This window comes from Camelina sativa, chromosome 12 (genome assembly GCF_000633955.1).
Source record: "Camelina sativa cultivar DH55 chromosome 12, Cs, whole genome shotgun sequence".
NCBI lineage: Eukaryota > Viridiplantae > Streptophyta > Magnoliopsida > Brassicales > Brassicaceae > Camelina > Camelina sativa.
Window position 1 is genome coordinate 1,661,575 of NC_025696.1, and position 12,971 is coordinate 1,674,545.

Sequence of the window (12,971 nt, forward strand, 5' to 3'; positions counted from 1 at the left end):
TTAATCAAAAACAATAAAATTAAATTCTGTACTGGCGAAGTAATTTTGTGTTTTTTTTTGTGGGGAGGTTACCATTTTTGCTCAAGTCCGCCAAAAAGCGAAGAGAGGGTTTTTGCGATACAACAACAAAATCTCCTCCCAACAAATTTGGGCGTTTTCATTTTCTCTGTTTCTTCCAATTTCAATTTCACTCACACAAATCTTAAAAAATCTCGCCATGGTTGAAGAAGCAGCTTCAGCATCGAAAGCTTCGGTGACGGAGGTTGTTCAAACTACCCCAACCGAGCCTGCGATCCAACAAACCCTAGAAGAACCTAACCAAGCCTCAATCGAAGCCACTCTTGAATCTTCTGTTCAGGGAGGCGGCACTGACTCTACCTGTAACAACAACAACAACAACGCCGCCGATAGTGCTGCTACTGATGTTTGCGATGAGGAGCGTGAGAAGACGCTTGAGTTCGCCGATGAATTGACGGAGCAAGCCTCTGCGTTTTTGAAAGACCAAGATTTCGGAGAAGCCGTTGATTGCTTCAGCCGCGCCCTCGAGATCAGGTATCGTTTTTTGCATTTTCGCGAAACTCAATCGAGGGTTTAGGGTTTCATATGTTTCCGATTCAAATCTAGGATTTAGGTTTTTTTTAATGAGATTTCAATTTTAGACTGAGTTTTCTAAAATTTGGTCGCCTTAGGATTTAGGATCTAATGAACCTTTGTTGCGTTTGTATTAGGGTTGCACACTATGGTGAACTTGATCCTGAGTGTATAAACGCATACTATCGATATGGATCAGCTCTTCTGGAAAAGGCTCAAGCTGAAGCTGATCCACTTGGTAACATGCCTAAGAAAGAAGGTGAAGTTCAGCAAGAGTCCAGCAATAAAGATGATTCTGTGAAGAACACCACTGCGAATGGTGAAGCTTTGGCTGCTGCATCTGTTGTTTCAACTGACCCAGAGAGACAAGGGAGTTCAAGTGGGCAAGAAGGTAATGGAAAATTTTGGGAATTGTCCTCGTTTAACCTTATGTGGTGTAGATGCTACTGCTTATTTGTTTCTTAATGTTTTATTTAATCGTAGTTTCTTGTTTTTTTCAAAAAACTGTATGCAAAATGATTGTGGATGTGCAAGTTTCTGACCTTTGCTCCCCCCTCATGCATAGGTTCTGGTGGTAAAGACCAAGTAGAGGATGGTGAAGATTGTCAAGATGATGACCTATCTGATGCAGATGGTGATGAAGATGACTCTGATTTGGATATGGCCTGGAAAATGTTGGATATTGCAAGGGCTATTACTGACAAACAGTCTACTGATACAATGGTAAAAGTGGATATACTCTGTGCGCTTGCTGAAATTTCCTTGGAGAGAGGTATATTTTGTTAGTTTGTATATCTTTTGTAGAGTTTATGTATCATTGTTATGCTCTATTTCCCCATTTCAGTTTTCTCGATTTTGAGTTGTTGATTTATATTATGCAGAGGACATTGAGTCTTCCCTGAGTGACTACAAGAAAGCATTGTCCATTGTAGAACGTTTGGTTGAACCTGACAGTCGACACACAGCCGAATTGTATCCTTTTGATTTCTTAAATTGTATCTCATTTTTTCGTTTCTGTCAATTGAAGTGTTGGTTTATATAAAACTTAACTTGAACGTTTCAGAAACTTCCGTATATGCATCTGTCTAGAGACTGGATGTCAGCCTAAAGAAGCAATGCCATATTGTCAGAAGGCTATATTAATTTGCAAAGCACGGATGGAGAGGCTCAGTAATGAGATCAAAGCTGCTTCTGGATCAGCAACTTCCTCAACCGTCTCTGAAATAGATGAAGGCATCCAACAATCATCTAATGTTCCCTACATTGATAAATCTGCTTCAGACAAAGACAAAGAAGCTGAGATCGAAGTCATGGCTGGTCTCGCTGAAGATCTAGAAAAGAAGGCAAGTTAAATAAGTCTTCATTTGATTAGAAAAAAAAAATTGAGCTCCAAACCCATACTAATGTCCAACATTTGTTTTATGCAGTTTGAGGATTTGAAACAACAAGCAGAGAACCCAAAACAAGTTCTTGCTGAGCTAATGGGCATGTCATCGGCCAAGGCAAGTGCTAGTGAAAAGGCTGTTCCTGCTACTGCTGAAATGAGCTCTTCTAGGATGGGAACTGCGAATACCAATTTCGGGAAAGATTTAGAGTCGCCTACAGTCTCAACTGCTCATACCGGTGCAGCAGCAGCAGGAGTAGGAGCATCGTCAGGTGTAACTCATTTGGGTGTAGTTGGAAGAGGAGTGAAGAGAGTCTTGATGAATGCAACCTCCATAGAATCAAGTGCATCAAAGAGACCAGCTACTGAGCCTTCAGACAAAGCCGATGGCAACTCTTCTTGAAGGTGAAAAGGAAAAAGGTATAGAAATTTCTGCTGAAGTTTTTAACCGAAGAAAACTGAGAAAAACATTTTGGTATCTTACTCATGAATCTTCCAAGACTAGATGTTCAAGTTCTTGTATTGTAATGGGTCCGTCGTACTTGCAACTTTTTTAACCGTTGAGAACTTCGATTTGCGTACTTCTTGTTAACCGGTATTACTTTATGTGCTTTCTAGTTTAGTGACAACATCTTATAAGCACAAATATCTGATAATCATCGCTCAGGTGTCTTTATCACTTCACTGGATTAGTTTATTTCTAACTAAGAGATAAGAAGATAATCTTTCCTACAAAATGTGGGTTACTTGTAGAATTAAGATCTGAGATTTTATATGATTAGTAGAAAGTTTCGTTATGTATTAATTAGGAGATACGATGAGCTGTATACGAAAAGAGAGACCTCTTTGGGGGAAGCCACGTGTTAATTCTGTCAGTGTCACCCCAGCAAAGCCTACGTGGCGAGCAGCTCTATATATATCGAAACTCAAGAACAGTTGTCACAAATTGAAATATAACTAAATTACATACACTCGAAGTCGACGATTTAGTATCATTATATTAATTTAATTAACAGTCACATTTTAATTCTTTTATTACTCATATTTGAAAGTTTCAAAGATTAGCAGCGAAGATGTTTTATGATTGTTTTATAAATACTCTGCTATGTGAGAGAGAGTTTACTTGCTACATTCACAAATAAAAAAAACTTGCAAAATGGGAAGGGTTGAGTATTTGGCCATGAAGACTTCGGACGAGACGACGGCGAACCTGATCAATTCCGATCTGAATGAGTTCGTCGCCGCCACAAAGAAGCTCGTGAAAGACGTAAGGCTGCTCGGCGGGTTAGGCTTCGGCACGTCTTTCCTCCAATGGGCTGCTTCAATCTCCGCCATGTGAGCAGAAAAGACCAAACCAGTTAACCTTTTTTCTTGTTGTGTTTTTGTTAGGATCATTGTGATGATTCTTATTGTTTGCTTTGACAGCTATCTATTGATATTGGATCGGACCAACTGGAGAACCAAAATGTTGACTAGCCTTTTAGTGCCATACATCTTTTTCACACTTCCTACGGTTATCTTCCACTTCTTTAGGTAATCAAGAACAAGATGCTCGATCTTATGGAGTTATTTAGAAAATGTAACTAACGTTAGATTAAATGTCACAGCGGAGATTTTGGGAAATGGATTGCTCTCATCGCGATCACAATAAGGCTTTTCTTCCCTAAAGAGTTTCCAGGTCAGATTACTAGACATTTGTTTGAATTTCGAACCTAATAATCACGAAACTTTTATCTTAAAACTTTGTTTATTTTCATCGTTTAGAGTGGCTAGAGATTCCGGCAGCATTGATTCTTCTTCTGGTGGTTGCGCCGAGACTCATAGCTGAGACACTAAGAGAAAATTGGGTTGGAGCAGTAATATGTCTTGCAATAGCATGTTACCTTTTCCATGAACACGTTAAAGCTTCTGGTGGATTCAAAAAATGTTTTACGGAGAAGCATGGCATTTCCAATACCCTTGGGATCGTTGCCCTCCTCGTTTACCCGATCTGGACCATATTTTTTCACATCTTCTAAGTCCACTGACCCACTCCAACCCCATTGGCTTGTATGTTGTCTTGAATTAAGATTCAACGTTTAAATTGTCTAGTGTCTTTTATAAGAAGCATTTCAGTTGTGCTGACTTGTAAGCTCTTTTATCTTGTATATGTGGCCTTGTAAGAAACTGTGAGTTTTTATATTGGTTGGTTTGTTGAAAAAGATCTTGAATATTCTAGACTACTTATATTCAGTTGACAATGACTAATAGTTGTTTCTTACAAAATAAAAATATTTTATAGAATTTTAATGGATATGCTATAGCATGGATTTTTACTTTTTAGTTAAATTTTGCTTGATTAGTTTTAATTGGTTTGTTTATTACAATGCAATACGTGCCGTTGTTCATATCCAAAAGTGTAATGCACGACGTTTTTTAATCAATAGCGTATATTACTAGAATCAATGACATACAATAAGCAGCCACGTGGCATAACACAGAACCTGATACTGTAATCCCCTTTACACTTCCAAATCTCACAAAAGAGAGACACGTCAGATCAGAGAGAGCTTTTTGGTCTGATCAGAGGAGTGACTCTGTGGCGGACTATGGCCGCTTTCTTACAAGCCGCCGTTACCCCCATGCAATCCACTAGGGTTGTTACGCCCACCAGCGCCGCCGCAAAGCTCCGGACTTCTTCTCAGAGTGTCTCTAAATGCTTTGGCTTCGAGCCGGCGGTGGCGAGCCGTGTCTCTTGCTCCCTCCACAATGATCTCAAGAACTTAATTCAGAGTTGTGTTGACGCTACTAAGATCGCCGGTTTTGCACTCGCCACCTCTGCTCTCATCGTCTCGGTACGGTTTTGAACTTTTTGGAAATTTACATCTCTTTTGATGACAAAGAACTCAAACCTTTTACAGTCTAGTTTGCTCCTATGATCGCTAAATTAGGGTTTAAGAAATCGAGAAACATATGAACATAGATTTATATTTTAGGGTTTCGTCCTCTTAATACACTGAGTATCAACTTTTAACGCTAAAGACTCAGCCTTTTAGTTTACTTCTGATGATCTTGATTACAAAAGTAAGGTTTAAAATAAAGATAATGGTATGTTGTCATGTTGACGATCCATGTAACATGTTTTTGTGTATATAATTAGGGGGCAAGCGCAGAAGGAGTGCCAAAGAGGCTAACTTATGAAGAGATACAGAGCAAGACTTATATGGAAGTTAAAGGAACAGGGACTGCAAATCAATGTCCAACCATTGAAGGTGGTGTAGACTCATTCGCCATAAAGCCAGGCAAATACTACGCCAAGAAGTTTTGCTTAGAGCCAACTTCATTCACCGTCAAAGCAGAAGGAGTTAGCAAGAACTCCACCCCTGATTTCCAAAACACAAAGCTCATGACTCGTCTTACCTACACACTCGATGAAATCGAAGGCCCTTTCGAAGTAAACCCTTCTGCTAAAACCTTCCATACATTCGTACAATCCATACAAAATCTTAACTTTGTGGTATTGATTCAATAGGTAGCTTCTGATGGAAAGGTGAAGTTTATAGAGAAAGACGGTATTGATTACGCTGCAGTGACTGTACAACTTCCCGGTGGGGAGCGTGTACCGTTCTTGTTCACGATCAAGCAGCTCGTGGCATCAGGTAGACCAGAGAGCTTTGGAGGAGATTTCTTGGTGCCATCTTATAGAGGCTCGTCTTTCTTGGATCCTAAAGGCCGTGGTGGCTCTACGGGATACGACAATGCGGTTGCATTACCTGCTAGAGGAGACGACGAAGAGCTAGCTAAAGAGAACAACAAAGACACCACTGCTTCACTTGGTAAGATCACATTTAGTGTTACAAAGAGTAATCCGGAGAGAGGTGAAGTGATCGGTGTTTTCGAGAGTATTCAGCCTTCGGATACTGATTTGGGTGCTAAGAATCCTAAGGATGTCAAGATTCAAGGAATCTGGTATGCTCAACTTGAAGAATAAAAACATAGATTAGCTAGAGAATCTGTTTGTTCTGTAAATGTTATGATTAAAGATGATTGGTTCCAGTTCATAAGCACATGTTGAACTCCATTAGGTAAACACTATACTATAATTTAGCTGTTGCACTTTTGGCTTTAATCAGAAACTAATTATTGTGATGAAAAGAGACTAATCATTACGGATTAAGATATCATATTTGTAGATCTGGATAATTGCTTGGTAACAGCAATATGATTTCTGGTTAGAAAGCTAGAAGAGATTCATAATTAAGCAAAACCATATGCCTTCAGACCCCATTGTTGTCACATCTTTTTTTTTTTTCACCTCCCCTGTCTCAAAAACAGAAGACCCTTTGCTCTGTTTCTTGATTCTGTCTTCTCTCCTACTCAAAGTTACAAATCTTTTGGACAACACAGTGATGGAAGATAGAAGAAGCTGAAAATGACGAGTAAGAGAGACGATAACAAGGGCTCCGTTCATGGAGATGGTTAGAACGGCGTCGTTTGGAACCAGCTCAAGCTTCGTTCTTCGTATTGGACAAACTCTCTTTTCTTCTGCTTCGCTTCTTTTTATGTGTTTTAACGATGACGAAGATTTATACGCTTACACTGCCTTCTGGTAACAAACCAAATCTTTCTTTTAAAATTAGAAATCAAGTTTCGAACATATACTTATGAATGTTGTGGAACAGTTATTTAGTTACAGTTATGGGTTTAGTGACACCATGGAGCGTGACGTTAGCCCTAATGGACGCTTACTCCATCATCATCCAAAGCCTTCCTATGCAAGCAACAGTTATATCAGTCATCGTCGCTGGAGATTTTGTAAGTTATCTTTGTGTTTAAAAACCTTCCTAGCTATATTCATCTACTTTAGAATATGTATGCTACCAAATGATCTGATTGTGACTAGTAATAGACATAGACATAGTGGAGATAGATTATATTTTTTGATTGGTTCCTATCAAAAATACAATCCAAGTAGTATTCAAATTGTAATACATTCCACAACTTTATAATTAGCTTTTCTGCTATATATCCTTTCCCACTATAATATCTGTAGTGGACCATATCTTATGAGAAAAGATTGATAGATATCCAAATCACATTAGCCATTAAAGGATAAAAGCTTTTAGGCTATGCACCAACTTATAGTTATCTAATAATGGTTTCCACTGTAATGAATGGTCCATGGTGTTCTCAATTTCGGGTCAACTAATCTGTAACAAATATTATGCAAAAAGTTGTTCGTACCTTTTGTTTCTTGTTTAACTTAGACTCCACTATCATCTTTGGTAATTCAGTGTGTGGTAGAATGAATCTCAAACTTATAAAGTTATAGTTATAGAAATTGTAGTAGGCCAAGTCTTTGCAGCTGACCGGTCCAATCATGTTATGAACCATTCAAGTTTTTGATCTGTCAAAGTTAGGTCTAAAATAATTTCAGGCGGTTAACTACAATTTAAACCGGAAAAAAACACTAGCTCATGTCGAATCTGAAAATGATCATGATTGATATTGAACTGACGACTCATGTAAAACGAGTCATATCAAAACCAGAATAAGTTGATGATGACCCATCAGACTCTTATAACATTTCAATAGAACATAATCATCATATTCAATCATCGCCATCTGAAAATATCTGTTTGCATTAAGCAGAGATTATGGATCACTGATCTTTGCTTGTTGTAATCAAGATTGCGAAATCACTAGAGTACATCAACTTGTATACCTTTGTTGTTTTGTGGTACTAGACTATGTGAATTCTTTTATGGCTCTTTAAAGGACTCGAATTCTATTTTTTTTAAAATATATATAATAAATAATAAACAGGAAAAGGTGTAATTAATTAGCTAAAATATTTTAAATGATTGATTTACTAATTATAAAATATATGGATTTGTTCAGGTTCTGTCGTTTTTGTCGCTGGGAGGTGCATGCTCGACGGCGAGCGTGGCCGTACTTTTGATTGGAGCCGGAGAGAAGCAGTGTGATCGGTATAAGTTATCGGCGACAATGGCGTTTTTGTCTTCGTTTCTTTCTTTCACTTCCACTTTCTTTAACTTTCGTCTTCTTCCTTCTTTAATGTCTCACTAATTAGATTTCATTTCACCAGCTTAATATTTATATTATATTCTCCTTTTGTATTCTTCTTCTTTTTCATTTGAATTGTTTCTCAAAATGCATATATTATGGCCGGTAGCTAAATTATCTTGCTTTTATGTAAATAAATATGTATGTACATGTCTTATGTGTATGTTTAAATTTGAATAGTAAATGGTCATATCGGATGTCCCATTAGAACACTGTATTTATAGGAAACCTTTGTAATCATTTGACTGTAACAATTTTGACCTTTAATAAAGTACATCTTGTAATTTGTAAGGCTTGTTGCAGCATTGCACATGGGTCTATACAAAAACTTTAAAATTAAAACTATGCTCTACAGCAAAATCACTAATCAAAAGCTCAGTCTACATAGTAGGAGGATGGTTGAAAACAATTATGAAAAAGTACCAAACTGAATAGAAAGTAATTACAATATCAACTGTATACACTGAATCACTGATATATTTAACTTAAACCAATATAATGAATAAATCATGATGTCGACGTCAGACAACAAATTTTTTGTCAATTGTACAAAAATATGTACAAAAATTATTCAAACCTTAAAAAACATTTTTCAATTGCATAAATATATCCAAATTTAGTTAGATGCTATCAATAAGAATGAACTCATTTGTTAAATTACCATTTTATTATATAGGTTATTAATCTGTTCATATACTATATAGTGTTAATGCAATATATGGGAGACATGAAGATCTAAAGTGTCCAATCTCATTTGATTTGCAAATGTCTAGATTTAGATAAGTATTTATCTGTATTAGCATACATACAGATGAATCAAATTAATTAGTATATTAATAATAGATTATTATTTCATTGCTTATAAATGAGAATCGACTTATGGGTTTTTAAAATGTTCTTAGTTGTTTTTTTAAGGCACCGGCTTGTTCAAGTGCATGCACATACACATTCATGTGTTCCGTACGTAAGTTTCTATAGATTTTCTTGGATACCCAAATCACATAGACAAAATTTTATGTGTTGTTATAAAACTAAACCCAAATGGTCAAATTACATATAAACAAAATTTCACAACCATTTAGACCTAGTGCACTCAGCAAAACTATATGTAGAAAACCTTGTAAACAAAAAATATATATATATATATATATATATTAATTCTGAACTTTATATGTAAAGAGTGTGAATCATGTGCATATATAGACTGTTCCACAAAAACAAGACCAACATAATAATAATTTATACTTTTATGAACCATAATTAGGAATAATTCTTAAGCGTTCAGAAGTAATTAAAGTAATTAAAGGGGACCCAAGACAACCTTGCATGATGATGAAACTTTTGATTCTAAATTTCTATGAAAGTTCAAAGACGGGAAGTTTCATGGCAATGACAAGTGTGAGCTTTTTTCAATGAATCTAAAGAACAAAACAAGATATTATTGGACAAAAAGAAGGAGTCCCACTATCGTATAAAAACAAGCATATAAATATAATACAAAACCATGAAAATCAATATATTCCAAAATCCAAATATCGTGTGAACCATATCTTTTAATTTTATAAGTTAATTAAATCTTCTAGCATATGGATATTTTCCCATTCAAATTATTTTTTTAAAATATAGTTTTGTAAATAATGTATATGTATGTTTAGAAAAAAGTTTTGTATGTGTAGAATGTATACTACGCTGATGGACGTATAAAATGACCGTATTAAAAAAAAGATGGAACATGCATGGACGCGCCATTGGTGTTATTTATTTTTGACTAATTTCTTAAGATTTATCACTAAGACATGATCACATAAATACAAATTGGGGAAATTAAAGATTATAATCTTCGTAAATGTTCATATGCACATGTTAAACGAGAAAATTTCACCTCCGCAACACACCAAAAAAGAAACACAATCATAACTAAATAAGAAACCCAAATAAATTGAATTTAAATAATTTTACTTATAACAAATATTTGCACGTGATTATGTAAACTAAGCTTAAAAAAAAAAATCCGATAAATATGTAATATTTGGAAACCAACAAAAAACAGACCATCTCAATGCAAAACTGATTAGTAACACCTACAGCTAAACCAAACAGAGACTATTGTTTCTTTATTGAAATATGTGTATTATGGTCGGGATTTTTTAGCCTAGTCGGTTTAATTTACCTGATGAAAACAATATTATAAGATAAAGTTTTTGGAAGTCGAATAAATTAAGCATTCTTTCTTGGTGAGTCAAAGAGGTTAATTATTGGTTCAAGCTTCTCATTTGTGGGGTGAGACCGTTAGAGGGAGCATCCATGAAGCTTCTTCATACCAAAGCATGGAGCATGTGACGCTCTCTTTCTTCTTCTACATGTACAAAATCTTTCTAATAAATTACAAAAGAAAAAGTCCAATTAATAAACAATCATACGTTATTACGACACAAGTATCTATAACAGAAAAGAGACATTATTTTGTTCAACAAAATTAAAACATACAGATTATGATTGTATTACAACTAACGAGCATTACTTCGACAGTCGAGCTTTAAACAAATCTCTGATTGTTATCATTTTTTTAGAAATTGGTACTCTCTATGACTCTATCTCCTCTAATTATCCGTGTCTTTTAAATACTCATCTATAAAAATTATATTGTGAAAAAAAAAACCATATGTCCTATCATATTATCCACCATTGATTCTTTGGAAAAAAAGATATAACTAAAGTAAATGGAAAAGTAGCATATGAAAGGGCTGTGTCAATATATAGTGAAACAACATGAGATAACACAATGGTACACGGTGAATTTTTTTTACTATAAAATTAAGAGTGTTGACTGTTGCGTAAACATATATATGTATATGGCAACTTGTCCAATAACACATATTGATGAACATAATGTTATATAGATTATACTAATTGAGAGAGTTTAGATGATTGGTTTCAGCGTGTAAACGATCGATTATTAGTTCATATTAATCAGTAATTATTACTAAACATAGAGCGGTCGTTTGACCATCAAAATAATATCAATACTATTAGCTAAACACCACAGCGCCACTTCATTTCTGGTTGGCATAATCGTTCAGCTGATAGTTGACAAATTAACCACACATTGACCCATCATCATTCACATTCCTAAATTTGACTACTACGCATTATTCTGAACCATATATAAATTATTTATAACTATTTCCGAAGAAGCAAGAACAATAACGAGATGTCACCACCGGGCAAGAACGGACTAAAACGAGTTTACGCCATCACCTATGAAAATTGTCGGATTCTCGTGAGACCCACGTAACGATACGTGTCATCTAATGGCTCGAGAAGACGACACGTGGCTGCGTTATTAAAAGACACGTTGCTCCCCTGCCACTCCCTTCTCTTACTATTTTTCCTATTTGTTCCGTGGACTCTCAGTGCTAAGGCCACGTCTATTGTTACGTTTTTTATTTACATTTTTTGTTCTAAGCATTATTTTTACTATAAATTGAATGCATATCACAATTTAAATATTACGATATTACTACATATTAAAAAAAACAATTTAGGATATAGTTTAACCTAACCTAAGTATTGACTAGTCGTTATAATTAAGGGCATGCATGAGATATTAAGCTCAGTAGATCAAGATTGCGCAGTGACAGTAATTATCATGATCGAACGATTAGTGAAATTTAATATTGTTTCTAGAAAGACAGTATATATTCTCAGATTTAAATCGCTTACTGACGTTTATCAACATATATAATCATATAAATACGAACTACTTGACATCATTCTCTTTATCTTAATTACGAAGATATGCCATTCTTTCCTATTTTTTTTCTCCCACCTTCCCTTTAGATTTGGGTGAATGCCTCTACACTCGAAAGTAGAAAGATAAAGTAGTAGTCTTCTACGCAACTTGGTGAAACGAAACCGCAACAAAATATACATGCAAAGAAGTAGTAGTAAAACCATGGTCGCCAACTAATATGCCTACTCTATTTAGCTTAAAGTCATTGTCATTATTAAATTCTTTACCACCAATCAAATTCATTGTATTTTAGGATGTTCAATGTTGACATCAACGTCTCAACGTAAGCAAATTAAACTCTGGCTTATCTTTCTACGATGAGTTTTGACTGGTAGATTTTTATAATTGTGATTTAACTAACCTTTTTGCTTCTCTACTTACCAAACAAGTAATTAGATAATAATATTGGATAGTAGACCATCGTAATCCATAATAGACACTGTGAAAACATAATCCACCTGAAAAAATACGCCTTACAAATTTATAATTCTAACATTTTCAATAAACGTATTCATATAGTATTTAAAAAAAAAAAAAACTTTTAGCTATATAAAATTAATAGAAGTACTCATTACTAAAACTAAACTGCATTGTGTTGTACTTGTACTATCTAGATCGATTACACAACATTTACTTCGTATCTTTACCATTATTCATTATACTTCTTACCAACCAAACCAAATACTACAACTAATACTTATAAAATCATAAATGAAGCTTTAGAAAGAAAAAAAAAAGGAAAAAAGAAGAAGCAGTAATTATTGCAGATAAAAGAAATTAGTACTGTAGTAGAAAATAAATACACGACGGACGGGATGTAATAAAAATAAATAGGAGTATAAACAAAAACACAAAAATAAGCAATGAATTTATATAACATTAAAGGACTCCGACAGCTTCCAGGCCAATCAAAATCATAAATTCAAAAGCGACAAGAAATATCCATATATAATACAAAAATGGGAACGATTATTGCGTTTAAATTTGTAACATAGCTATAGTCATAAAGGGGGCAGCAATAGTTATTTGAATTCAATTTTAAGATCTTTCAACTTTAAATACGTAAACCTACCGCTCCCAAACCCCACTCGAGCTTTATAATCAAATCTTATTAAGTCAATTATTTACCTCTTCACA

At 34.9% G+C, this 12,971-nt stretch overlaps 4 protein-coding genes across 4 annotated transcripts; all 4 read left to right on the top strand.

Moving 5' to 3' along the window:
• LOC104729485 (protein HGV2-like) lies at positions 38-2,597 on the top strand. The gene is made up of 6 exons (XM_010448424.2): positions 38-552; positions 729-982; positions 1,157-1,363; positions 1,473-1,563; positions 1,655-1,934; positions 2,019-2,597. The coding sequence occupies exons 1-6, from the start codon at positions 218-220 to the stop codon at positions 2,376-2,378; spliced, it is 1,527 nt and encodes a 508-aa protein (XP_010446726.1). The 5' UTR covers positions 38-217; the 3' UTR covers positions 2,379-2,597.
• On the top strand, positions 3,076-4,171 carry LOC104729486 (cold-regulated 413 plasma membrane protein 4-like). Its single transcript, XM_010448426.2, has 4 exons — positions 3,076-3,310; positions 3,401-3,508; positions 3,583-3,653; positions 3,740-4,171. The coding sequence occupies exons 1-4, from the start codon at positions 3,132-3,134 to the stop codon at positions 3,991-3,993; spliced, it is 612 nt and encodes a 203-aa protein (XP_010446728.1). The 5' UTR covers positions 3,076-3,131; the 3' UTR covers positions 3,994-4,171.
• LOC104729488 (oxygen-evolving enhancer protein 1, chloroplastic-like) lies at positions 4,486-6,083 on the top strand. The gene is made up of 3 exons (XM_010448428.2): positions 4,486-4,809; positions 5,115-5,408; positions 5,487-6,083. The coding sequence occupies exons 1-3, from the start codon at positions 4,564-4,566 to the stop codon at positions 5,943-5,945; spliced, it is 999 nt and encodes a 332-aa protein (XP_010446730.1). The 5' UTR covers positions 4,486-4,563; the 3' UTR covers positions 5,946-6,083.
• LOC104729487 (CASP-like protein 5C1) lies at positions 6,221-8,174 on the top strand. The gene is made up of 3 exons (XM_010448427.2): positions 6,221-6,563; positions 6,637-6,769; positions 7,856-8,174. Exons 1-3 carry the CDS (start codon positions 6,424-6,426, stop codon positions 8,042-8,044), a joined length of 462 nt encoding a protein of 153 aa, XP_010446729.1. The 5' UTR covers positions 6,221-6,423; the 3' UTR covers positions 8,045-8,174.